Below are 24,666 nucleotides of genomic sequence, written 5' to 3' on the forward strand. Positions count from 1 at the left end.
AAAAAATCGCGACTTTCCACGACTACACTAGCGACATGTTGCGATATAGGAAGAACATTTATTAATTCTGGAAAAATTTAAAAACTGCGACTTTTCACGATTACACTAGCGACATGGTGCGATGTAGGAAGAACTTTTATCAATTCTGGAAAAATTTAAAAAATAGCGACGTTTCACGATTACTTTAGCGACATTGTGCGACATTAATGGAACTTTTATTTATTCAGTGAAAAGTCGATATCTAGCGACGTTTAACGATTACATTTGCGACATGAAGCGACATGTAGCCTTGCAATATTTGCATAGAGATCCAAGCTTCACCTGTTTACCATTTAAATATCCTAACTTGCAGCGACGGCAGCCTTCGGGGAACCCTGGTGGTGGAGCCGGCCATACACCTGTTTTGTTAAATTTTTTTTCAAGTTTTAGAAACCTCCACTCGTTCATAACCCGTTCATCTTCAAAACGTTTCATGTCGTCAAGCACTTTTTGCATTTGAGGCGTAATTTCCCCACAATCAGGCTCCTGCTTGATCTCTTCAGGAGTAAGAATCGGGTATTTGCCCTTGTTCCTTCTAGTAGACATTGCTAAGAGAATTATCTTGTAGGGGTAAAAATAAAGAAAATATGTAACTTATGAGATAGACAATTGGCTTTTATAGAGAAAACTAGTAGCTGGGAAGGTGGGATAATAAATGTAAAAATTGAATTACACAATTGTACACATGTTTGTCATGCACAAAGCAATCTGGGCAATTTTCGCGACATGTCACGACACAGGGCGACATGTTATCGACATAGTGAAGTAGTTGGTTAGGCGGGATAATAAATGTCACACATTAATTACCATTTAATGTGGAAACGTCTTTCGTATCGACGTTTCGCGGCATAATTGCGACATGTTGACGACATCAACTGAAGTGTCAAAACATGATTTTACTATCGACATTTTAACGACATGTTCGAGGTGCTTTAGCGACATGAAACCAAACACTCAGAAACAAAATTTTGTCGACATTACATGACATGTTAACGATTTTGTGGCGACATGTAAGTAAAAATTTTAAAATTGAACACTTTTCCATATATAAAAACTGTACAGTACTAAAAAAAACTATGCCACTATGTTTGTACAATTGTAATGGAGTTCTTAAAATACAAAAAAATTACAACCCTTGTAAATTATATTTCACCAAGTTAAGTTCTGATAAAACAAGTCTACACACCACCGATCTCTGAACATTCTCATGCTATCGTCTGTAATGTTGTCCAAGGACCGATTCAGCATTAGGTGTTCGATGTACTCAAGTTCATACACCCCACAATCACCACTGAAAAATTAACAACAATTACATTTAGAGACTGAACTGCATTTAAAGAGTAATGGCAAATGAAATAATAATATACTATATTAACAATTACCTTGTTTTACTTTGGGGAACCACCTCACTTGGCATGCGTCTAGCATGCATTGATCTGAGTTGGCTACTGTCCCCTAAGTCCACATTCAGAATGTTGTTGTTCACTTGATCATAATAGCCAGTAGACCTCAGCAGATGTGGAAACAACTCAGTCCAAGGTAGCATGATGGCATCAAACTGTGCGTCGGTGGTGCATGATAAATCATTATCGTACACCCGAATCTGCCACATATCAATATCTACCTCAACAGCAACCCAATGTTTTTGATGATCGAAGTACAGGACGAAGTATATGAAGTTCAAATCCTTCCAACATGGCATGTAACGGCTCTCCATACCCAGATAGTACTGGTTCACTGCATCTGGCCATTCGAACGTACTTATGTCACTACCGTGCTCTCCAAATGCCTATGAGGAATTGTGGAAGTGTTGTGTCAAAAATCACACCTGGCTGAGGGTACAACTCTGGAAAATGATGGCGTCTCCTCCTCATCAAGTGTGATATGGCATCTATGTGCTGCATAAAAAAAAGAGAAGATTAATCAATCAATGTCGTAAATAAAGTCGCGAAACGTCGCGAACAATGTCGTTAGATAAATTTGCCGAATGTCGCGACAATGTCGTGACAATGTCGCGACATGTCGTTAAACAGAACGTACAAAAAAAGTGACCATGTCGCGAGAATGTCGTGACAATGTCGCGATATGTCGACAAATAAAACAGAAAGAAAAAACTTCTGTATCAGCAACAATGTCGCAAAAATGTCGCGACATTGTCGCTAACACATCGACAATAAAATATATGTTGCAAAAAAAATTAAAAATACTAATTAATGATTAAATACTTACATCATCGTGAAGCCAATCCGACCTAAGAAACAAAGTTGTGAAGAACTTGACATCGCCAACACCGGTGTGCACATTCCTAGGTCGGGCATTGGGAATGTCTCCAATCAACCACCTCTTGAACGTACGAAACAATCTACGGTCTACTGGTCTCTCCGGGTCTACGTTCTCTGGAAGAACTCGCCTCTTTTTCTTTTCCGCAGTGTAGTCGTTCAAGTACTTTGGCGGCTTCCTCTTCCTCACAAATGGCACATTTTCTGGGGGTCCAGGTAGAAGTAGGACTTCGTCCTGTGATTGTGTATCCCCAATGGCCGTGATAATTGCTTCCAATGGAGTTGACGGTGCCTCGTTATCATCTGCTTCCCAATCTTCTGGGAAGACATCTTCGTTATCACTCGCCTCTTGTTCCTCATTTTGCGGTGCAGGTGTGGGCTCTCCAGGTGTGGGCGCTCCTTTTACCATAGCCATCAACTCGTCCATCTTAGCCAGTAGAGTCTCCTTCAGATCTTTCTGACTCTCTGTGAAGGACCGCCTCATACTGAGATGGCTATTTACTAACCCCGTCTGTGCCAACATGACGGCTTCCTACTGGGACTCAAGCTTCTCCAGCCGGGCCTCAATGCTATCCAACCTCTTTACAAGGTCAGTGTCCACAGTTGTACTGGTTGGAGCAGAAGGACCTGCTGAAGTAGATGGCTTGTGTACTTCAGGTGCCGGTGGTGGTGGAACTAAATTTTCCTTTGTCACGGCCTCGTTGATGGTCTTCGCTTGAGTTTCAAACACAGACTCCTGTGTACCATCAACGTCCACCGTTTGTTCTACGTCCATCTCAAAGGAAAGAGGGGCTTTACCCTCATTAATACTCTTGAAGTATGGCTCTTCACTGGGCCGGGGAAACAAGCACTTCTTCACCACCAACTGAAACAAAAAAGAAAACACAGAATAATTAAAAACTGTGAAAAGAAGTCAAAAATTATGATAATTGCAAAAAGCAGCACAATGTCGCTACATGTCGATAACATGTCGCGACATATGTCGCGATAAGAGATGCAGCAATTTCTTTTGTGACATCGCATAATGTCGCTAACATATCGCGAACAATGTCGCGAATGTTCATTTTCAATAAATTTAAATAAAATACTGAACAGTAAAGAAACATACCCGACTGTTGAATAACAGTGCAATGTCGGTTGCCTTGACATCTTGTTTCCGCTGGCCCTCCGGTGTTTTCCAGCTCAACATTCTGGGGAACTTGGTCCCGTTGCAGTGGGCATACTTCTTCCCCAACTTCTCAATTGCTTCATATGCCCAGTACTGAAAGGCAGGTACATAACCACTAACAGTGTACTTTGCCTCCTAAGCAATCTTCTTCCCCTTCTTCTTGTCAACATTATCCTTGTAATGTTGCATATTCTTTCCTAATGTCTCCATCAGCTTACGAAAAGCGCGCTCACCCCACGGATACTTAAAGAAGAATTCGAGATCGTTAACAAACTTCAACATCTCAGGCCAAACTTGGACATTGCCCTCCTTTGATACTAATACACCTTCAATGAAAGCGATCAGTCCAAGCTTGTAGGCATCATCTTTATCTTCGCACCTCTCAAGTTGGAGCATAAGGGAGTCCAACTGAACAGAACTCTTCCCTTCAAAATAAGTCCGAACTAGATGGTCGTTGGACTTGGCGTGTATTTCCTCGTCTGTAGGGGCACTACCCATAGGTAAGCCAGTAATGAGTCCAAACTCTATCCGTCCGAATCTCATGTCATTTCTCCCTACATGAAACCAAACCTCATCCTCCTTTTCTGTGTCCACTTTCATTTTTCGTAAGAGGAGGCTGCGGACCAACGCGCCGGAGAAAGTCAACTCTCCAGCTTCCCAAAAGTGTCCGAAAGGACTAGCCTTCACTGTCTCAACCAAATCCATCTCAGTAAACTTGGCCTTGATATATCTGAACCTATCTGTACCCCGATAGGTAAGACGTCCCGTGAAATGAGAGGAAATTGGAAGTTTAAGTTCAGGAGCCATCTGCGAAATTGTCAACAAATTTGTTAGAAGTATGTCGCGAAACATGTCGCCGTATGTCGCTATATATCGCTAAACATAATCCTAATCAAATCGCCAAATACGTCGCTAATATATCGCTAATGAATCGTTAAACACAAAAAGGAGGATGAAAAACTAGTCCTATGTATAACTGTTATATATCGCTAATATATCGCAAACATGTCGCCAAACACACATACAAGTCGATAAAAATCATGAAACCTACGTACTAAATGCAATATCGCTAAATATGTTGCTAGTATATCGCCAACACGTCGTGAAAACCATGGTTATCAGAAAATCCCCAACTTTTCTAGACGATATCGCGTTATGTCGTGAACATAGTCGCGATACGTCGCAAATTTTGCACAAAAACCAGAAAATATACCAAAACAATGAAATTCAAACGAAATCAAACAAATTGAACATAAACTAACTACATTACTTTAAAATGAAGCACAAACAATTAAAAAGTAATGAAACAACAAAAAAGTTTAGAAAAATACCTTTTTTTATGGTTTTGGATCTGGGTTTCGTTTGGGGGTGTCGCGAATTGGGGTTTCTCGATCTCGTCTCCGGTGCTAGTGATATCCTCTGCTGGTCGTCTGGGGTTTCACGATTTCTTCTTCGAAGAGTTCGCGATGTCGTCTGAGATGGGTTTCGCGATTTCCTCTGGATGCTGGGGTCGGGTGGTGAGGGGGTGGTCCGTCAGTGGAGAAGAAATGGGGTGGGTGTCGTGGGTGGTCTGGTGAGTGAGGGGGTGGTCCGTGAGGTGGTCCGGTGAGTGGGGTGAGTGGGCTGTCTGGTTTGCGTGAGAACGAGAGAGAGAGAGAGAGAGAGAGAGAGAGAGAGAGAGAGAGAGAGAGAGAGAGAGAGAGAGAGAGAGAGAGAGAGAGAGAGAGAGAGAGAGAGAGAGAGAGAGAGAGAGAGACCGAGAGTTAGAGGGAGAGTGAAAGTTTGAAATGGGAAGGGTAAAGTTGGGATTAAAATTAATTGGAGAGTATTTTTTTTATTTTTTTTTTACCTAGTATATTAAAACAATATATGCTATTTTTAAGCATATATTGTCAAATTTCCCAAATAAAAATCTGAAACAGAACGTCGTTGAACTGAACCGAATCACTCTCAGAGGATTGCTCTTGAGCCCCTCATAGATGACTGACGACGACTGCTCTTGAACCGGTCTCAGACGGTGGCTGTCCGACGGCAACACCAGCGGACGACGTACGGATGACGACGACGCTCTTGTAGCCGCTGTCTTCGTTCCTTGACGTGAAGCGAGAGACGTAGCCACTTCCTTCGTTCCTATAGTTGGGCCGATATTTTGGGCTTGATATTTTCTATATAAACATATTTTTAATATAGTGTAATAAGTGATATTTTTTGATATTTTTTTTAATTAAGTATAAAAATTTAAATTTCTCTTTTATTATTTGTCATTGAATCAAAACCTAATAGTTTAATATTTTTAAAATTAATATTTATAGTTAAATTATTTAATAGATAACACCCAATTAAGAAGTGTTATAGATCTATCTAATAAAGTCTCTTATTTTGCATGTATAATTTTCGTTTGTACAGTACATGAGTATAAAACTATTTCAATATTATGATTATTATTTCTATATTTATATTGTGGTATATTTGGTAGATCATATTTTAAATTTGTATTTATATTTGGTTATTTTCTACTTTTTGTGCTATGGATATATAATTTTGGTTACTCATATTCTAATTATATTTTTCGTACTTGTTGTTTTGATAAGGAAAAAAGCATTGCTCTAATATCAGAGTTTTTTTATCTCGTAATTTGCTTTCTAATATTTTGATCTAAGACTAATATTATTATGAAACCTTTGGCATCTTAAAGAGCAAAATCAAATAAATACAAAACAAAACAAAAGCAATTGTAATAATCAACCGTAAAGCAAATTATGTAAGATTATCAACAATCAGAGGCCATTCTTTCTTGAGCTATACCTACATTACAAAATTGTTCTTTTCTTTTTCTTTACTAGGACAGTTATGCTAAGAGGCCGAGCTAGATTGATCACTTGCAATTGCACAAATGGGGCAAGGTGAGAAAAACAAGCTAATTGGCTTCGTGTTTCACACTCAAGCACAACGCTCCAACACTGAGGCTGCAACTCTTTTCAATGATTCCGATGCCTTAAGCAGATCTGATTCTGAATGCCCAGCAGAGACGAACAATCTGATTCCAGCAGGCAATGGACATTTATCTAGTGTTGATTTCTTGGAGGTCACCACAAGTATTGACTCTTCCTTCAATACCTGTAAGGAAGAATCCGGGGAATTAGGAACAGTGGTAAAATCGACCTATTCAGATTAGGATGAAACAATTAACCAATTACTTACACTGTCAGCAATTTCTTGAAGGAGATCCCTGTCGGCTTTTGATGAGCCCATCGACTTCTTCAATGTTAGAAAAACAATAGGTGAATCAGGATTGCTTGCTACCGAAAGTCCTGGTATGTCAGATAATCCTGAAATTTCAAACATGTTAAAAATTTGCGGTGGTCCAGACCAGTCTATCCACCAAGTTTCACAATCTTAAGACTACCAGGTAACTCCTCTAGCTGACTCAAAGTAACTGCACTATAGATAAGAGCACAGTGACGGAAGAAATCTCACATGTACATATTATAGAACTCTAGAATACTATCTCATAACAACACACGGATGACAGAAATCCCGCATGTATGGGTGGGTTATGTGCTATCATCAGATAGTTGTGTCTCACAGTTATTCATTGGAGTGGATACTGAAGCTAAATCTAACACATTCTCTTTAACACCACTTGATAAATTGGTAGCGAGACCCGAACTAACCTTTCCACAGTATTGCAATATTTTCCTTCAGTTTTGTTATGAGATCAGGCTTTTCCTCCAGGACATCAATGGCGGTAATGGCAGCACTGGCAAGATATGGGGGCAATGAAGCAGAAAATACATATCCAGAACTACTCAATCGCTGTCAAGGGTTAGCATGCACTATAGGATGTGAGTACCTTGAAATTGATGTGTATACAGTTTATGATCAAGAATATGTATAAGCATTACTAAAATAAAGAACATTGTAAGTTTCTTTACTTATTTAATTTCTAATAAACACAACACTCGATAGAAGGCCTTCTGGATAAAGTCTTGCCACCATACCTGGTGATCAATGACCCTAGCACTTCCAGTGCAAAATCCTCCTTCTGTAGCTAATGCATGTCCCATTGCAGCAGTAATTATATCTATTTTCTCAACCTGTACCACCAGTCCAACATATGTATTACACCTATATTTTAAATCTATTGAAATTCTAATATTATTTTCAATTTTCTATTTAAGAAAAACAATTCATGAAAGAGAAATATGAAATGAAAAATACCGGAACTCCAAAGTGTTCAGTCAGACCTCTTCCGCTTTTCCCAAGTACACCAAACGAGTTGCTTTCATCCAATAAAACACGAAATCGATACTTCTCCTTCAGTCTAATAATCTCATCTAAAGGGGCTATTTGCCCAGAATTCTGGAAATTTAGAAACAAACTATCAATACCTTGGCCAGAGCTGTTACATATTTATATTTACAGACATGTCAAAATGCTGCCTCCTACATGTCATCAATAACCTAGGAAAACTTAAATGGATATTGAAAAATCAATGTCGCTGCATTTTTTTAAAAAAAGAACTTTGATGTACCCCAATATAGAAATTGGGATCGAAATGGTAAACTCAAAACCAATACTATAGAAAACCAAAGAGAAATAGAAAAGCAACTGAGTATTCAAAAAGACTCAGCACTCTCCCAAGAGTCAAGACAACTTATAATATAATAATTATCATCATGCTTTTCTCATTCCTCTCATTCATTTTTATATTATCATATTTCTGCTCATTCCCATTCCGAACTACGATGACCCACATACTCCCACTACTTATATACCTATCAATATAACTGGGTCTGACAAACATTTTAGCATATTAACAGAGTAAAACTCAATATGCATAAAAGACAATAGACACCTGGTAAACTGATTCAACCACAATGTAGCGCCGCAATTTTTTAGCACGCTTATTTCCAGCAGTGACCTTCTCCAAGGTGTTTCTTAAAGATTCCATATCATTATGCTTGAAAGGAACAATAGTGCTTCTCGACAGATATAAACCATTTTGTATTCCCCAATGAACACCCTCATCTCTAGAAAAGGAAATGAAAAATGGTGTCATACAAGGAGCTCATAACAGTAACTCGACGCTAAACAAGTTCAATAACATTCATTCAAATTCAAAAGAGTAGGCATACTCACACAACAATTATATCTCCTTTTTTGGCAAAAGCTGGTATAGCACTAAACATAGTGGAAAGTCCATAGGAATAAAGAATGGAGTCTGTAGTACCCAAAAACTTAGCGATTCTTCCTTCACAATCGAGATGGACATCTAATTCAAAAGGACAAACTTATAAGACTTTTGAAAAAAAATATAAATATAGATATAAAATCTACTGCAATTCTTTGAAGTTAATTCATTTGTACCAATTGTTCCATAAAACCCACGAGGACCGCAGGAACCGACTCCATATTTTTCCAATGCAGAGGTACATGATTCCTGATATAAAGCACTGTTAGAAACGCTCCTTCTAAGAAAACTGCAAGGACAAAATTCAAAACAATAGAAAGCAAAGATTACAAAGATAGTGTTTCTATTTTGGTCCTTACAATTAACTTCTCATGTCCTATTAATCCGAGATAATTTGCCGAAGCAAAGTTCACAACTTCTTTGCCATTGACAGTTGTATGTGGTCCTGCAGCACTGAATAAAACTTAAATTGTAAGGAAAATGTTTAAATTGTTTGAAATTACTCCCAACCATAACATCATTCACACATAACAAATAGTAGTAACCACATTAAGAGCATAGTATGGAACACAAGATACTAGAAGCAATTCCTGTGTATTCGGAGGAGAGAACAAGGAAACTATTGAACAATGCCAATGTACAAGGAAATTAAAAAATAAAAACGACCATGAGAAGAAATCATAATAGAAAAGGGTCAAGCCCAATGAAGAGATGAACTAACTTCACCTTTCCAACACCGGGGGTTCCAACTTCATTTCTTCTGTGATAGGAGGAATAAGAGGTTCTGGAACCCATTCCTCACATAACTCATCTATTTCCTACATAGAGATTCATTCACTAAACAAGTAAGAATAAATCTCATATCAAACCCTTAAATAGAACTATTCAAAGTAAACATCTAACAAGATACATGGATAAATAGCTTGATTCAACATAGGAATATGAATTTTAGAACATCTACCTTATCTGTCAATGGTCGTTTAGGAGGCTTATAACTTTTCTGGGATAACAAGAAAAGGATCACCACGAACAAAAGACCTTCCACAAAATAATGTCCTGAAAACAAACAGAAAATAACATAAGATCAAAATATTGGTAAAATTAAATTACCCAATATATGAATAGGAAAAAATGTACAGAATCTGAATTGGAGAAGGTGGAGTACCGCCGATATGAACTCCGTAAACAACAGCTCCAGCAGAAGGAGCGTCCAAAGCCAGTGTCACCCATTCTAAAGTACTTTTTACCATTTTCAATCCAAAAGATTCCATTTTTTGTATCTCAATTTGGTTTGTAGAGAAATTTGTCAAACCTAATCACACGAAATTAAAAATATATTGATAGAGAGAATAATATTGAAAATTAAATTGAAGATTGATTAAAGAAAATGAATTTGAGATTTGGGTTGGAAATGAAATGAGGGTACCTTAGGAAAAGGTAAATAGTATGGATCTGAAGAGGTGGTCTAATATTCTTGTCATACGAGGATGATGAGATCAATGATGCTCACACATGGAGAGCAAATCAAAACCATAGTTTTATTCTTTTTATTTTCTTCTTTAAATATAGTTTGTTGTTTTCCAAAGGTTTTAACAGATTTCAAACATACATATTACAAACAAACAACATACTTGTCAATATTTCAATATCTGACTAGTCAAACTAATTCTTAGAAAATGGGAAATTTCATTTACTAATCATAAATAATAGTCCCTATTACAAAAAAAAACTTTTCTAATAAATTTATACCATTTTATCCTAATAATTTCACACTATACTTAAAAAAATCCTTCTCATTTATTTTATTTCAAAAACTTAAAAAATCTAAAAGCTTATTTCTCTCTCCACATCTCGAGCCACCACCTTCCTCTCTCTATTTCTCCTTCTAGATCTCTCTCATTCACCTAAAGATCTTAGCGCCCTCAATCCACCCGGTCCTTGAAGCCCAAATTGTTGAATATATTTTACCAGGATCTAAATTTACTAACAAATATGTTTCATTAACATCCTAATATGAATTCTAAAACAATGAAATAAACACATAAGAGTTTAAGAAAACCTTACATTGGGTGCAGCGGAATATAATGACTCCTTCCGTTCAGATATCTAGCCCTTGATTCCTTTCTGTTTCTCTCCTTCCTTTGATGCTGAATCTCCTTCTTGTTGGTTGATTTTCCACAGTCTTACACACTATGATTGAGATGCCACTTGATGTGTGTGGGCACTCACTCATTCACTCAAGGATTTCGAAATTTAGAGAAGAAAAGAGAAGGGAAGAGGTTCGGCCTATAGAGAAAAGATAGAGGCTCAGTTTTCATCTGACAGAATTCACAAAGTTAAGTGTGAATGAGAGCCATCACTATCTATTTATAGGTAACCACCTAGGTTTAAGTTAAAATTATTTGGCATTAAAATAATGAAAAAATAAATGATAAAAGCCTATAAGTGTGGCCGGCCATGAACCTTGGATAATGGGCCTCACTTATGCAATTTTGCTGTTTTATCATTCCTGCATCTGATTTTCTCAAAAACACCAATTTTTAAATTCAACCATTTAAATGCCAATTCTAATTATTTAATAACTAAAAATTAATTATTAAATAATATTGTCATTTAACTTATCTATTGGGGCAGGGCCCATAAGCTCTTCAGTCAGCCCAATTTCATTGGCATAGATGGGCCATGGAAAATGAGTTGGTTCGGATGTTTGTGGGGTTTCCTAGAAACACATAGCTCCACGTGAGGCTTTTCAACCATTTCATTGTAAGTAGGTCCCATATGGCCCATGATAGTTGTAATAACACCTGCATCTCTAGCTGTAGGTAAAGGACGAGAGGAGTATTTTTTTATTATTTCCTCCATAGTCTCAACAACTATATTTTTTCCCTTCTGATGATTACTCAAGGAACGAGGTGAGACTGACTTGGCTCTCCTTCCTTTAGAAACCTTCTTACTCGATTTCTCCCCATCTATCATACTTTGAGACTGAATAATCTCTTTGCCTGTAGGATTGTTGTTGACAACTTTCAAAACTTTCCCCGAAATGGCTTCTGTTGTTTCTCCCTGCACCCTTATTGCCTTTTTGCTTAACTTCCCCAAAGTGTCCTGCCGACCCTGCTGCTTCCCCTCGTTACTAGGAAGTTATCCTTTTCCTTTGTCATGCAACGTTGTACCTTTGCTTGGAGCATGGGCAGTCGGAGTAGTGTTTCCTCTCGTGTTGTCCCGGAAAAAGGCTAGTTGGTTCCTGGTATTGAAACAACTGATTACCGCCGATTCCGCTTTGATCCATGGCCCGAACGCAGGAACCGCATCGCCATCCGGAGGGTAAGCGTAAGGCGTTGATCTTATCCAGAACTTCTTATCATGACCCAGATAACCACAGTTGTAACAAATTTTCGGCAACTTAAAATATTGGAATTGAATCCATTCCTTCCTACCTCTGTAAATGTCAAGAAAAAATCCCGGCGAAAGCTGGTGTTTCGTAGAGATTTCCACCTGGTATTTCAGAAACCCTCGTCGAACAATAACTTTTTGATCCACAGTATCACATCCTTTGTAATCCCCTGCCTTTGCTGCAATGTGGGAGTGTTTGTCCGGTTAAGGTAGGGGGTTGGTAGTCCAGTCGCTTTGACCCAAAAAACTGTTGGAAATTATTTTACCAGGATCATAACCCGATTTTTTTGAAACTTCAAAAAATCATAACTAATTTAAATTAAATCGAAATTGAGTTCTGTAAAAAAGTAACTTGCTTAATTTTTTCCATACTATCCAATAAAAATAATTCCAGAAACAGATATTCAATTATTTTTCACGAAAATTCACAAACATCAATCAATCATCATATAACACTCAATACAACATGATACCATCCAAAACATCAAACAATCGTTTTAAAGTCCAAATTTCTTGCAAGCAAATCAATTACCATGGCTCTGAGGCCAGTTGTTGGAAATTATTTTACTAGGATCTTAGATCTACTCACAAGTATGTTGATTAACACCCTAAATATGAACTTTCTAAAACGATGAAATAAACACATATAAAGTTTAGTAAACCTTACATTGGGTGCAGCGGAATATAATGACTCATTCCGTTCAGATATCTAGCCCTTGATTCCTTTCTGTAGCAGAGCATTATCAATATCTGAACCTGGATCTCTTTCTCTGATTCTTTAGTGCTGAAACTCCTTCTTGCTGAAAGTCTTTCTTCACGATCTTCCTCTCTATGATTGAGGTATCACTTGCTGTGTGTGGGCACTACTCTCACACTAAGAATTTCAAAATTCAAGAGGGAAGAAAGAGAGAGGGAGTGGTCCGCCAGATAGGGAGAGAGAAGGCTCAGGTTTTTCTCTGAAGGAAAAATAGAAAATTTAAGTGTAAATTTCCTGAAGCCTTCACTATCTATTTATAGCATTCCACTAGGGTTAGGTTTGAATTATTTGGCATTTAAAATAATGAAAATATCAGTTTAAATTCCCTACAAAAGTGGCCGGCCCTATACAAGTGGATTTGGGCCTCACTTTTGGCAATTTTGCAGTTTTATCTTTTCTGCATCTGATTTTCTCAAAAATACCAATTTTCAAATTCAACCATTTAAATGCCAATTCTAACTATTTAATAACTATAAATAATTATTAAATAATATTGTAATTTATCATATTTATTAATTGAACCATACAAAGTATCATAATTAACAAATATGCCCCTATAAACTCTTTCTTTACAATTTCGCCCTTACTTAGTGAAAAATTCACAAATAGACATAGTCTAATTTGAGAATTATAATTGATTAATCAAAACCAATTATATGAGTCTTACAAGCAATATTATCTCAACTAGTGGGGGAACCATGGGTCTATATAACCGAGCTTCCAATAAGTAGATCAAGAATTTTTAACTAAAATTCACTAACTTATTAATTCTTCGTTGAATCCACGCATAGAACTTAGAATTGCACTCTCAGTATATAGAATGCTCTATATGTTCCACCATATAGACACATCATTAGTTATCCATTGTTATAATCCTAATATGATCAATGATCCTCCATATGAATGATCTACACTGTAAAGGGATTAGATTACCGTTACACCCTACAATGTATTTAATCCTTAAAACACTTAACCCCGTATAAATAATATTTCAGCTTATCTGAAATGAGATCTCCACCATTTATTTTTGTTTGGTCAAGCTCGAAGGAGATCATCCTTTACTTACTATTCGCCAGATAGAAGCTATAGATTTCATGTTTATGTTAGCGCTTCCACTCAATTGCACTACTGTGTTCCCAAAATGTACGTATCACCCTGACCTAAAAGTAGGCTTAACTAACAAATCAAAGAACACGAATAGCCTCTTAAGATTGAGCCTAATCATAACAAGATTAAGATCATTTGATCTAGGATCAACTAGGCGACATTGACTTGAATAGATATTACGGTAAGTTTAATAAATCTAAGTCAAATTTCAATATTGGTCCCTTCCGATGCATACTCCATGCATCCAACCTGAGCTTTACTTTAACCAATGCTCTAGAAAGAACATAGCACTTCTCCAAATGCAAGTAAACTCTGTTGTAGATTATCATATCAGTAATACCCTGTGTCGGATAAATCTAGGAAACTTTATTCACATAGTCATGTTTACTTTCCAATGTGTTGACAACACAATAAACATGATCAAGTATGTGAAAAGGGTTTCAGGCGAATTCATACATTATGTACATATAATCATGAAATAAATCATGTGAACCATGCAACATTAAATGTTATTTTTGACCTATATTAATAAGTAAATCTGATTATATTGAAATGAGTTTTATTTAGGGCACAAAACCCAACAAAAACTGCTTTTGTCAAGTCCACCATATTCCAACTTCCATGTTCAGGCCATTCATGAACAATCAGTAGCTTCCTGTTTATGAGCCATGGCCTATGGTCTAGGACCGTAACACAATCTTCCTCTTTATCAAAAAAGATTCCCCAAACACCAAGCTTGAGGGTCTTGAATCTCCAGTGACCCTTAAGCTTCCAGATTTGCTCCAATATCTCCTTCAACCTAGTTCTTGACACACCATTTCCTTCAAAGAAACTCGCCAGCACCCCTGTTCGTGTCACTTCGACATTGAGCTCAAAGTCAGGCTCCAAGTCCAGTGTCATGTTATCCAAAAAAGTCCGACGTAGGACATCCAGCTCCTCTTCCTTCTTGTCCTTCTCAGCCTCTACAGAGGGCCCCCCTTCATCGACATTAATGACTTCCGTAACCTCTTCACGGATCAGAGTGGGAGTTTGAGTCTCCTCCCTTTGGTCGACATTCATTCCTTCATTAATGATGCCTTCCATATTATTTACCTGGTTTACCAACTCACTCATCAATGCAGCAGTGTTGGTAGGGGAATAACCAACCTTTGAATAATAAATGTACTCACAGGGTAAAGTCAACTCAAAAAACTTAAACCAAAACAACTACACAGTGGAAAAAAACGGCACAATAAAACAGAACAAAAGGAAGCTTTTAGTTAGGGACAGCAAAGGTAACTTTTGAAAAGACTCAGCAATAAGAACCCCTATTAAAGACAAATGACCGTCAAATTGGAAAAACCTCCAATCATCTCATCTGGAGAGAAACCCCACAATGTAGTTAAAAGGTTCAATTGGCAACTAATTTACCCTAATGAGAAGATTATAGGTGATATGATGCCCATTCCTGATAAAGTCTCCCAGTACATCTTAAATCTCATTATTTCATAACCAAGTTACCAAATAATATTTTATGTAACCATGAGGAGGTGTAACTTTTATTTTTATTTTGATTATTCAAAAAGAAAAAAAATAATCCAGTTACCATAAAATCTTAACTTTATTTTTCAATAAATTATTATGGGTGTGATTAAGTATAGGTGTGAAATACTAATTCTTTACTCAAAGAATTTATTTTAGTTGATAAAAATTGAGATAAATTATATGGAAAAAAATATTGAGATATGTTAACAGGTCACCAAAAACAATACCAATAAAACTACTAAGTAACAACTCTCTCATGTTCTACATTGAGCTCAAAACACAAGTTAATTACTGATTTTTCACTATGCATCAGAACAATAAAAGAGACAATCTTTCTTTCGAATTACAGCCTACAGATTCAAACACGTCATGAAAAATATTTTTTTAGAAGGAATATTGGCGGCAAAACTACTTATACTTTATATTTTTTAAAAATTAACCACCTAAATCAATTTTTTGGTAGCAAAACTACCCAAACCCTAACTATTTACCCATTTCGTTCCAAAATCTCAGTTAACTGTCACGGTAGAGTGTCTACGTTTTAAGTGGCCCACATAATATTAATAAAAAATATAATTTAAAATTATAAAAAACAATTTACAAAAATAAAAAAAAAAATCTTTATTTTTTTTCTTTTCTTTCTCCTTCTCTTTCTTCTGGAATTAGAATTTTTTTTTCTTTTTCTTTTTTTTTTCTTTTTTTCTTCTTCTAACCATAATCTCTCTCTTTCTCTCTATCTCGCAGCTAGTAGTTGATGTTGTAGAATTACAATAATTATAATAGTCAAGAATAATGAAGTTTCAATCAACTACAGTTTCCATTTGCAACTTGACCAATAATCTTGTACCAGCTCAGCCTTCACCACGACACAAGAAAATGAACCCAAAAAAGCACTATTACTTAATATAATTGCATTACATAAACTACTACGTTTAAGATCCCAAAATTAGTATTGTAATTTAGTAGGCAATGGAAATAGTAAAACTTCATGATATACAAAATTACAAATTAATATGTAGATTGTTTCAAATGTTGTACATCAGTTCTAAAAAAGAGCATTCTTACATTTCCTCCCCAGCCAACCAATATTGCTTATTACACAAACAACATTGTTTGTCATATTCCTCTCACAAAACATTACTTGTCATTTTCCTCGCACAATCCTAGTACAAATTTACACCCATGTAGCAGATTCACTGTAACGCCCTAAATAATTAGGCACGCTACCCATAATGCTTATGAAACCCTAATACCCTAATCGGGATTACTAATTAAAATAGCGTAGAATTTAAACTTTTATATTAAACAGACTGAAAATAAACTTGTAATATATTTAAACTTTTCAAAATAGTTGGGATCCCAAAAATATTTACAAACTTATTACAAGTTCTTTCTTACTAGCCGACCTAAGCGGCAAAACAGAATACAAAAGTCAACATTGTTAGACCCATAACCCGCTTGGTCTGAAGTGGCATGAACATGTACATTCTTCGCCCTGCTCCTGAAACTCATGGCTGATCAGCTAATGCCTTACCCTTTCCTGTACAGTAGAGCACCCGTGAGCCAAGCCCAGCAAGACAATATAAATCATAACAAATATATTATGCTCATTCACATTATTTCATCATGCCCATTTATGTCTACGTGGCGTAGACCTATGTGTTGTGCTCACACATCTAATTAAATCTACATGACGTAGATCCACGTGTTACTCTCACACGTCTAAATACATTAAGGCCTTAGAAGTGGTTCATCTCGGTTATGAGTACCGAGTCCAACCTGATTATGCCTTGAGCACATAATCCTTAAATCTCATTTCAATTAACATGGCATGGCATTTATACACATATATCACTAGGGTAATAACCCTAGGCTATTAGACCGTTCCTATTAGGGTAATAACCCTAATCCCGGTTACTTAAACATTCATGCATATCATTCTCAATATAAGCGCCACTGCGCATACTCTACGTGCTAATCACTGTCTTACCTATTGTCCCGCAATAGTAGAGATTCTAAATCCCCGGGTGCTCCTGACCAGGTGCCAGTAATCCTAGTCACATACAATCCGCGATTTTCACAAATAGGGTTAACCCCTGATTTCACATTCATAAAATAAATTCATGGCATTTCAAATACAGATAATCACATAGAGCTCGAAAAGAGCTTTCCAATGGTATAAAGAACGTCCCAAACGGAGTCCCGAGTCAAAAGTTATGGCCAAAACAAATTTCAGCATTTACCGATGAACTCCAACCGGAATTCCGGATGAACCAACCGGAATTCCGGTTGTCTGGGCAAAGAACACGAAATTTCTCAATCTTTAAACCCCCAAAACTCACTCAAATCATCCCCAAACATTCCTAAACTTTCTAGAGCAGCAATATATGTCATAATAAACATATTTCACAACTTAAACCCAACAATTGCACTAAAAATCAAAAAGTGCCATTAAAGCACCAAGCTTGAGTTCCATGAACTAAAGCTTGCTTTTCACAACCAAATTTACAATTAATCCACTTACAGCAGCTATCAAATATTATAGGATTAAAAACATATTTATGCATTAAAATCCAACAATAAACCCCATAATTTCAGATTGCACAATAATTAAAATCATGCCTTAAACTCCAAAACTTCAAGCTCTAAACTTGAGCTTCAAACTAACATCTTTCCAATATTTTCCAGCAGCTCAAGACCAAATAAAACATGTATTTTCAACGTAGAAAATACCCTAAAATCTTACTCCAAGCTCAACAAACATAAGTCCCAACCAAATCATGCAATTTCACCAAGATTAAACACCAAACTTAACAACATGCATACACAAGAACACATCAACTATACATGCTATTAAACCATAAAATTCAGCAAGGAAAATCAATTAGAAACTCAATTAAAAACTATAGAGACTACCTCAAGACTAAGCAAGAATAATCCCCACAATCAAGCTCCAAAAATTAGCTCCAATTCACACCAATTTTCTTCAAATTCAACTTGAAATAACAAGAGGGTTTGGGAGAGAGAGGGGGTCGGCCAAGAGTGAAGGTAAAACCAGAAAATTGCATTTCATTTCATCAAAAATCAATTTTAATCAAACATAGTAAATAAGGGTCAAATGACCAAAATGCCCTCATGGCTTATTATTCACACCTACACCCTCACAAGGGTAAATAAGTCATTTCAATACTCAATTAATTTCAAATAAATTTCAGATTATCATTCATCAAATAAAATGCCAAATTATCAATCTAATTTACATTTCGGGCCCGAACCCGGTTCGGCCCGAAATTCCCGGTTGTGACTATACCGCGCTAACCTGTCAGAACACACCTGAAAAGATAACACAGGCATACTATATAATAATATAGTTCTATTAAGCACGTAATTAAATTAATTTCATCATTTTACCCTTCTCGGGTCATAATTACCAAAATGCCCCTGGCTCACCAACAGGGTCGTTAATATATTAAAATTCATACAAAATCACATATATTGAACTATATAATAATATAATTCCTCCATTATACATAATTATCTAGTTAGGGTTTTGCTAATCAATTTCTTAATTCCGGGTATTACAATTACCCCCTCCTTATAGAAATTTCGTCCCAAAATTTACCTAAAGAACTCTGGATATTTCTGCTGCATATCCGTCTCGAGTTCCCAGGTTGCCTCTTCTACTTTACTATTCCTCCACAGTACTTTCACCAGTGCCACTGTCTTACTTCTCAAGACTTTTTCTCTTCTATCAAGTATCTACACTGGTTGTTCCTCGTATGACAAGTCCGGCTGAAGTTCCAATGCTTCATAACTCAGAACATGGGACGAGTCTGAGACATATTTTCGAAGCATTGAAACATGAAACACATTATGTACAGCTTCCAGCGCTGGGGGCATAGCCAACCTGTACGCTACTTGCCCTATCCTCTCAAGGATTTCAAAAGGTCCAATGAACCTCGGGCTAAGCTTTCCTTTCCTCCCAAAGCGTTTTATGCCTTTCATCGGAGATATTCGGAGAAATACCATGTCCCCGACCTGAAAATCAATATCTCGACGCTTTGGATCAGCATAACTCTTCTGCCTACTCTGAGCTGCGAGCATTCACGCTCTAATCTTATCAACTGCCTCACTTGTTTTCTGAACAGCTTCGGGATCCAAGAACTTTCTTTCACCCACTTCATCCCAGTGTATGGGTGATCTACATTTTCTTCCATATAAAAGTTCATAAGGAGCCATCCCGATTGTTGCCTGATAGCTGTTATTATAAGAAAACTCGATCAGGGGAAGGTACTTTACCCATGATCCCTCAAAGTCAAGCACACATGCCCGTAGCATGTCCTCTAAAATCTGAATGGTCCTCTCGGATTGTCCATCCGTCTGAGGATGAAAAGCTGTGCTGAACTTTAACTGAGTACCCATAGCTCGATGTAAACTCTCCCAGAATCTCGATGTAAACTTCGGATCTCTATCCGACACAATGGACTTTGGGACACCATGCAAACGAACAATTTCTCTAACATATAACTCAGCATACTGATCAATGGAGAAATTCGTCCGAACAGGTAAAAAGTGAGCAGACTTTGTAAACCTGTCCACTATGACCCACACAGAGTCAAATTGTCCCGTGGTTCTAGGCATACCTACCACGAAGTCCATAGATATATCTTCCCATTTCCATTCTGCTATTTTCAGCGATTGTAGCAACCCTGCAGGTCGCTGGTGTTCAGCTTTCACTTGCTGACACGTAAGGCACTTGGCAACATACTCAGTGATGTCATTCTTCATGCCTGGCCACCAAAACATGGCTTTCAGGTCTTGGTACATCTTTGTCGACCCTGGATGAATTGAATAAGGAGTCGTGTGAGACTCATCCATGATCTCTTTCTTGATGTTTTCATCCATAGGCACACAAACTCGACTTCCAAATCTCAACATTCCCGTTTCCTCTACTGAGAAATCACTAGCCTTCCCAGCCGAAACCCTAGCTCGGGTTTTTATCAACTCCGAATCTTGCTTTTGTGCTTCTTTAATTCTCTCTAAAAGAGTGGATTCCAGGGTAATATTAGCCAATTGCCCCACAACCAACTCAATCTGAGCTCGAGTCATTTCATTTGCTAACTGTCGAGAGATTTGCTTCATAGTACTCAACTGACTCTGACCTTTTCTACTCAAAGCGTCAGCAACCACATTGGCCTTACCAGGATGATAAAGGATCTCACAATCATAATCCTTCACCAATTCTAGCCAACGTCTTTGTCTCATATTCAAGTCCTTCTGGGTGAAGAAGTATTTCAGACTTTTATGATCAGTGTATATCTCACATTTCTCGCCATAAAGGTAATGCCGCCAAATCTTTAGCGCAAATACCACCGCTGCGAGTTCTAAATCGTGAGTAGGGTACCTCTGCTCGTACTCCTTTAACTGCCGAGAAGCATAAGCTATTACCCTCCCAACCTGCATAAGCACACAGCCGAGACCCTGTCTCGAGGCATCACAATATACCACAAACTTTTCCTTATCTGAAGGAAGAGTTAGTACAGGAGCGGTAATCAAGCGTTGCTTTAACTCCAGGAAACCTTTCTCACACCGATCAGTCCAAACAAACTTCTGGTTCTTTCGAGTCAGCTCCGTTAAGGGTACAACAATCTTTGAAAAACCCTCAAAGAACCGACGATAATAACCAGCCAAACCCAAAAAACTTCTGACCTCTGTAGCTGACTTCGGTACTGGCCAATCCCGTACAACTTCAATTTTAGTCGGATCCACCATGATCCCATATTTATCCACTATGTGCCCCAAAAATGAGACACGAGATAACCAGAACTCACACTTTTTGAACTTAGCATAAAGCTTGTGATCCCGTAATCTTTGCAAAACCGCTCTGAGATGCAATTCATGCTCTTCTTCTGTCTCAGAGTACACCAAAATGTCATCGATAAACAAAATCACAAACCTATCCAGGTAATCCTTAAACACCCGATTCATCAAATCCATGAATGCCGCCGGGGCATTAGTGAGTCCAAAAGACATCACAAGAAATTCATAGTGTCCATACCGAGTACGAAACGTAGTTTTCGGGATATCTTCCTCTTGAATTCTCAGCTGATGATAGCCTGAGCGAAGATCAATCTTGGAAAAGACCGTCTTCCCCTTCAGTTGATCAAACAGATCATCAATTCGAGGTAAAGGATACTTGTTCTTAATGGTAAGCTTGTTCAACTCCCGGTAGTCAATACACATTCGCAGGGTTCCGTCTTTCTTCTTCACAAACAAAACCGAAGCACCCCAAGGTGAGTAGCTTGGTCTAATGAATCCCAGATTCAGTAACTCTTGCAATTGTATCTTCAATTCCTTCAACTCAACTGGAGCCATTCGGTACGGTGCCTTAGACACTGGATCCACTCCTAGAGCCAATTCAATAACAAATTCAATTTCCCGAACAGGTGGCAATCCCGGCAAGTCTTCTGGAAAGACATCAAGGAACTCACATACCAATCTCGTATTCTCAGGCCCTGATGTCACAGGTTGGCTAGTGTCCACTGTAGTAACTATGAACCCTAGACAACCTCTACCCATCAGGTCTTTAGCTTTCAACAATGATATTCTCGGTATGCGTGCCCCTTGAACTTTACCCACGAACACCGCTGGGTTAGCACTGTCGGGCTCAAACACCACCATCTTCCTTTTGCAGTCAATCATCGCTCCATATTTAGACAGAAAATCTATTCCCAGGATTATGTCAAAATTAGATAATTGTAGCTCAATTAGATTGGCGGTCAACTCACAACCGTCAATCCATAAAGATATGGACCGAATCCACCTTGTGGATACTATCAGGTCTCCCGAGGGTAACAAGGTTCCAAACCCTGAAGCATAAATATCACATGGCTTATGTAAACTTTCTATCACTCTATTCGATACATATGAATGAGTAGCTCCCGAATCAAATAACACAGTATAAGCACAACCATTAATAGATAACTGACCTGTCACAACTGACGGACTAGCATCAGCATCTACCTGAGTTATAGTGAAAGGTTGCCCCGGGTTCTGAGCAACATTCTTCTTAGGCTCTTCTCTCTTGGCTTGAGGACAGTCTCTGATAAAGTGGCCCACCATGCCACACTAGAAACATGCCTTGGCTCGACACTCACCAGGATGATGCTTCTTGCATTTAGAACATTCTGGATATGATCGGAATGAGAACCCGCGACCCTGACAGCCACCTATGTTTCCCCGAAACTTTCTATTTCCCCCTGAAGCTCTGGAAGCCTCAGCCTTCCGTTTGTGCTCAGGGTTGCCACTGTCGGTCCCCTTACTGACATTACCACCAGCAGGAGGGTTTGATGCCATGGCGGCATCCTTTGCAGCCTGCTCCTTCATTACTTGCTGCTCGGCCTCCTCAGCAATTAAGGCCAAGTCTACCACTCTCTTATACAGAGTGTCATGTGATGTGGTAATCTTCAAGTCCCGACTAATTGTAGCATTTAGTCCTCGAACATACTTTTGTTTTCTGGTGAAATCTGTAGGCACTAGATCACCAGCAAATTTAGATAACCGATCGAATTCCAGAGTATATTCGGCCACAGACATTTTCCCCTGAGTCAACTTCACAAAATATTCTTGGTGTGAAGTCCTCACTGCAACGTTATAAAACTTTTCTTCAAAAAGTTTCTTGAACTCTTCCCATGTCATCACACTGACATCTCGAGTCTGATTCACTATATCCCACCATACGCGGGCATGATCTTGACACATAAAGGCCGCACAATTCACCCTCTCAGTTCCCGTCACCCCCATATTATCGAGGATACGGGTAACCGTGCTCATCCATTGATCAACCTTAATAATATCAATGCCTCCCAGAAAAGTCGGAGGTTGCAGCTTCCCAAACCGCTCGAACACAGAGTCCCGATGCGGCATAATATACCCTTGGTTACCCACCACTGGCACAGGAGCTGGTGGTAACCCTTGATTAACTGGGGCAGCTTGTTGCCTTAAACGTTGCAACTCTTCCTCTTGACGAAGTATGACACTTCGCATTTCATGAAACATCCGCCGCGTCGAGCGGGAGGATTAGCATTAACGGCCCCCGCATTATCCCCCGGATTTTGCGGAGGTGGAGGCAGTGCTGGTGGATCGGTTTGGGTAACCCCGGGCTCTACTTGCTCGCCCTATGGTCTAGATGATTGCGGAGGGTCCATTACTAGTACCCCTGTAATCAGCAACCCCAGCGAGTTAAGCACCAATACCACACTTACGCACTTATTGCCTTAAACCCTAACTCATCTATTTACCTCATACATATTTACATAAACAAATAGCATTTATAGCATGGCATCACATAACACATACATACTCAAGATGCTTGCATACTGCCTAAAATGGAAAGCGGTAAACAGATGATCACACATACAGTCAAGTATTTACTCTCAATACTTACTGCACCATGAGTCGAGCTTATCTCTGACGACGAATGTACATGCTCGGCCGGTCTACAGGAAGTTGAAAAACCTTGGCGCTCTGATACCAAATTTTAACGCCCTAAATAATTAGGCACGCTACCCATAATGCTTATGAAACCCTAATCCCCTAATCGGGATTACTAATTAAAATAGCGTAGAATTTAAACTTTTATATTAAACAGACTCAAAATAAACTTGTAATATATTTAAAATTTTCAAAATAGTTGGGATCCCAAAAATATTTACAAACTTATTACAAGTTCTTTCTTACTAGCCGACCTAAGCGGCAAAATAGAATACAAAAGTCAACATTGTTAGACCCATAACCCGCTTGGTCTGAAGTGGCATGAACATGTACATTCTTCGCCCTGCTCCTGAAACTCATGGCTGATCAGGTAATGCCTTACCCTTTCCCCGCACAAGAGAGTAGTGAGCCAAGCCCAAAGAAATAAAGATAAATCATAACAAATATATTATGCTCATTCATATATGTCTGTATAGCACAGACTTGATCATTATTTCATCTTGCCCATTTATGTCTACGTGGCGTAGACCTATGTGTTGCGCTCACACATCTAATTAAATCTACATGACGTAGACCCACGTGTTACTCTCACACGTCTAAATACATTAAGGCCTTAGAAGTGGTTCATCTCGGTTATGAGTACCGAGTCCAACCTGATTATGCCTTGAGCACATAATCCTTAAATCTCATTTCAATTAACATGGCATGGCAT

General features: G+C 38.1%; 2 protein-coding genes and 1 long non-coding RNA gene across 3 annotated transcripts; all 3 read right to left on the reverse strand.

Annotated features, from left to right (window-relative positions):
• Nucleotides 1-1,188: 1,188 nt before the first annotated feature.
• On the reverse strand, nt 1,189-2,802 carry LOC115700259 (uncharacterized). The gene is made up of 4 exons (XM_061104818.1): nt 2,269-2,802; nt 1,868-1,937; nt 1,422-1,782; nt 1,189-1,330 (listed from the first exon to the last, which is right to left on the reverse strand). Exons 1-4 carry the CDS (start codon nt 2,800-2,802, stop codon nt 1,189-1,191), a joined length of 1,107 nt encoding a protein of 368 aa, XP_060960801.1.
• A 3,395-nt stretch (nt 2,803-6,197) lies between these two features.
• Nucleotides 6,198-10,346, reverse strand: LOC115722810 (long chain base biosynthesis protein 1). Its single transcript, XM_030652142.2, has 13 exons — nt 10,107-10,346; nt 9,846-9,992; nt 9,642-9,736; nt 9,407-9,498; nt 9,040-9,133; nt 8,857-8,929; nt 8,629-8,761; nt 8,345-8,519; nt 7,708-7,848; nt 7,488-7,583; nt 7,161-7,302; nt 6,688-6,815; nt 6,198-6,603 (listed from the first exon to the last, which is right to left on the reverse strand). The coding sequence occupies exons 2-13, from the start codon at nt 9,949-9,951 to the stop codon at nt 6,427-6,429; spliced, it is 1,452 nt and encodes a 483-aa protein (XP_030508002.2). The 5' UTR covers nt 9,952-9,992; nt 10,107-10,346; the 3' UTR covers nt 6,198-6,426.
• A 6,091-nt stretch (nt 10,347-16,437) lies between these two features.
• On the reverse strand, nt 16,438-18,498 carry LOC133030753 (uncharacterized). The gene is made up of 2 exons (XR_009684292.1): nt 18,378-18,498; nt 16,438-17,001 (listed from the first exon to the last, which is right to left on the reverse strand). It is a non-coding gene; the product is annotated as an uncharacterized LOC133030753 (long non-coding RNA).
• Between the last annotated feature and the right edge of the window lie 6,168 nt (nt 18,499-24,666).

The sequence above is a fragment of the Cannabis sativa genome, chromosome 9 (assembly GCF_029168945.1).
Source record: "Cannabis sativa cultivar Pink pepper isolate KNU-18-1 chromosome 9, ASM2916894v1, whole genome shotgun sequence".
Taxonomy (NCBI): Eukaryota; Viridiplantae; Streptophyta; class Magnoliopsida; order Rosales; family Cannabaceae; genus Cannabis; species Cannabis sativa.

Excerpts from the sequence above, each read along its gene's own strand:
- LOC115700259 (XM_061104818.1), bottom strand. The coding sequence starts at position 2,802 with ATGAGGCGGTCCTTCACAGAGAGTCAGAAAGATCTGAAGGAGACTCTA. Across the intron at positions 1,938-2,268 it reads CGGATTGGCTTCACGATGAT|CACATAGATGCCATATCACA; the intron begins GTAAGTATTTAA and ends TTTTTTATGCAG. Across the intron at positions 1,331-1,421 it reads GTTCCCCAAAGTAAAACAAG|TGGTGATTGTGGGGTGTATG; the intron begins GTAATTGTTAAT and ends TTAATTTTTCAG.
- LOC115722810 (XM_030652142.2), bottom strand. The coding sequence starts at position 9,951 with ATGGAATCTTTTGGATTGAAAATGGTAAAAAGTACTTTAGAATGGGTG. Across the intron at positions 7,849-8,344 it reads TGGTTGAATCAGTTTACCAG|AATTCTGGGCAAATAGCCCC; the intron begins GTGTCTATTGTC and ends CTAAATTTCCAG. Across the intron at positions 7,303-7,487 it reads CTAGGGTCATTGATCACCAG|CGATTGAGTAGTTCTGGATA; the intron begins GTATGGTGGCAA and ends AACCCTTGACAG.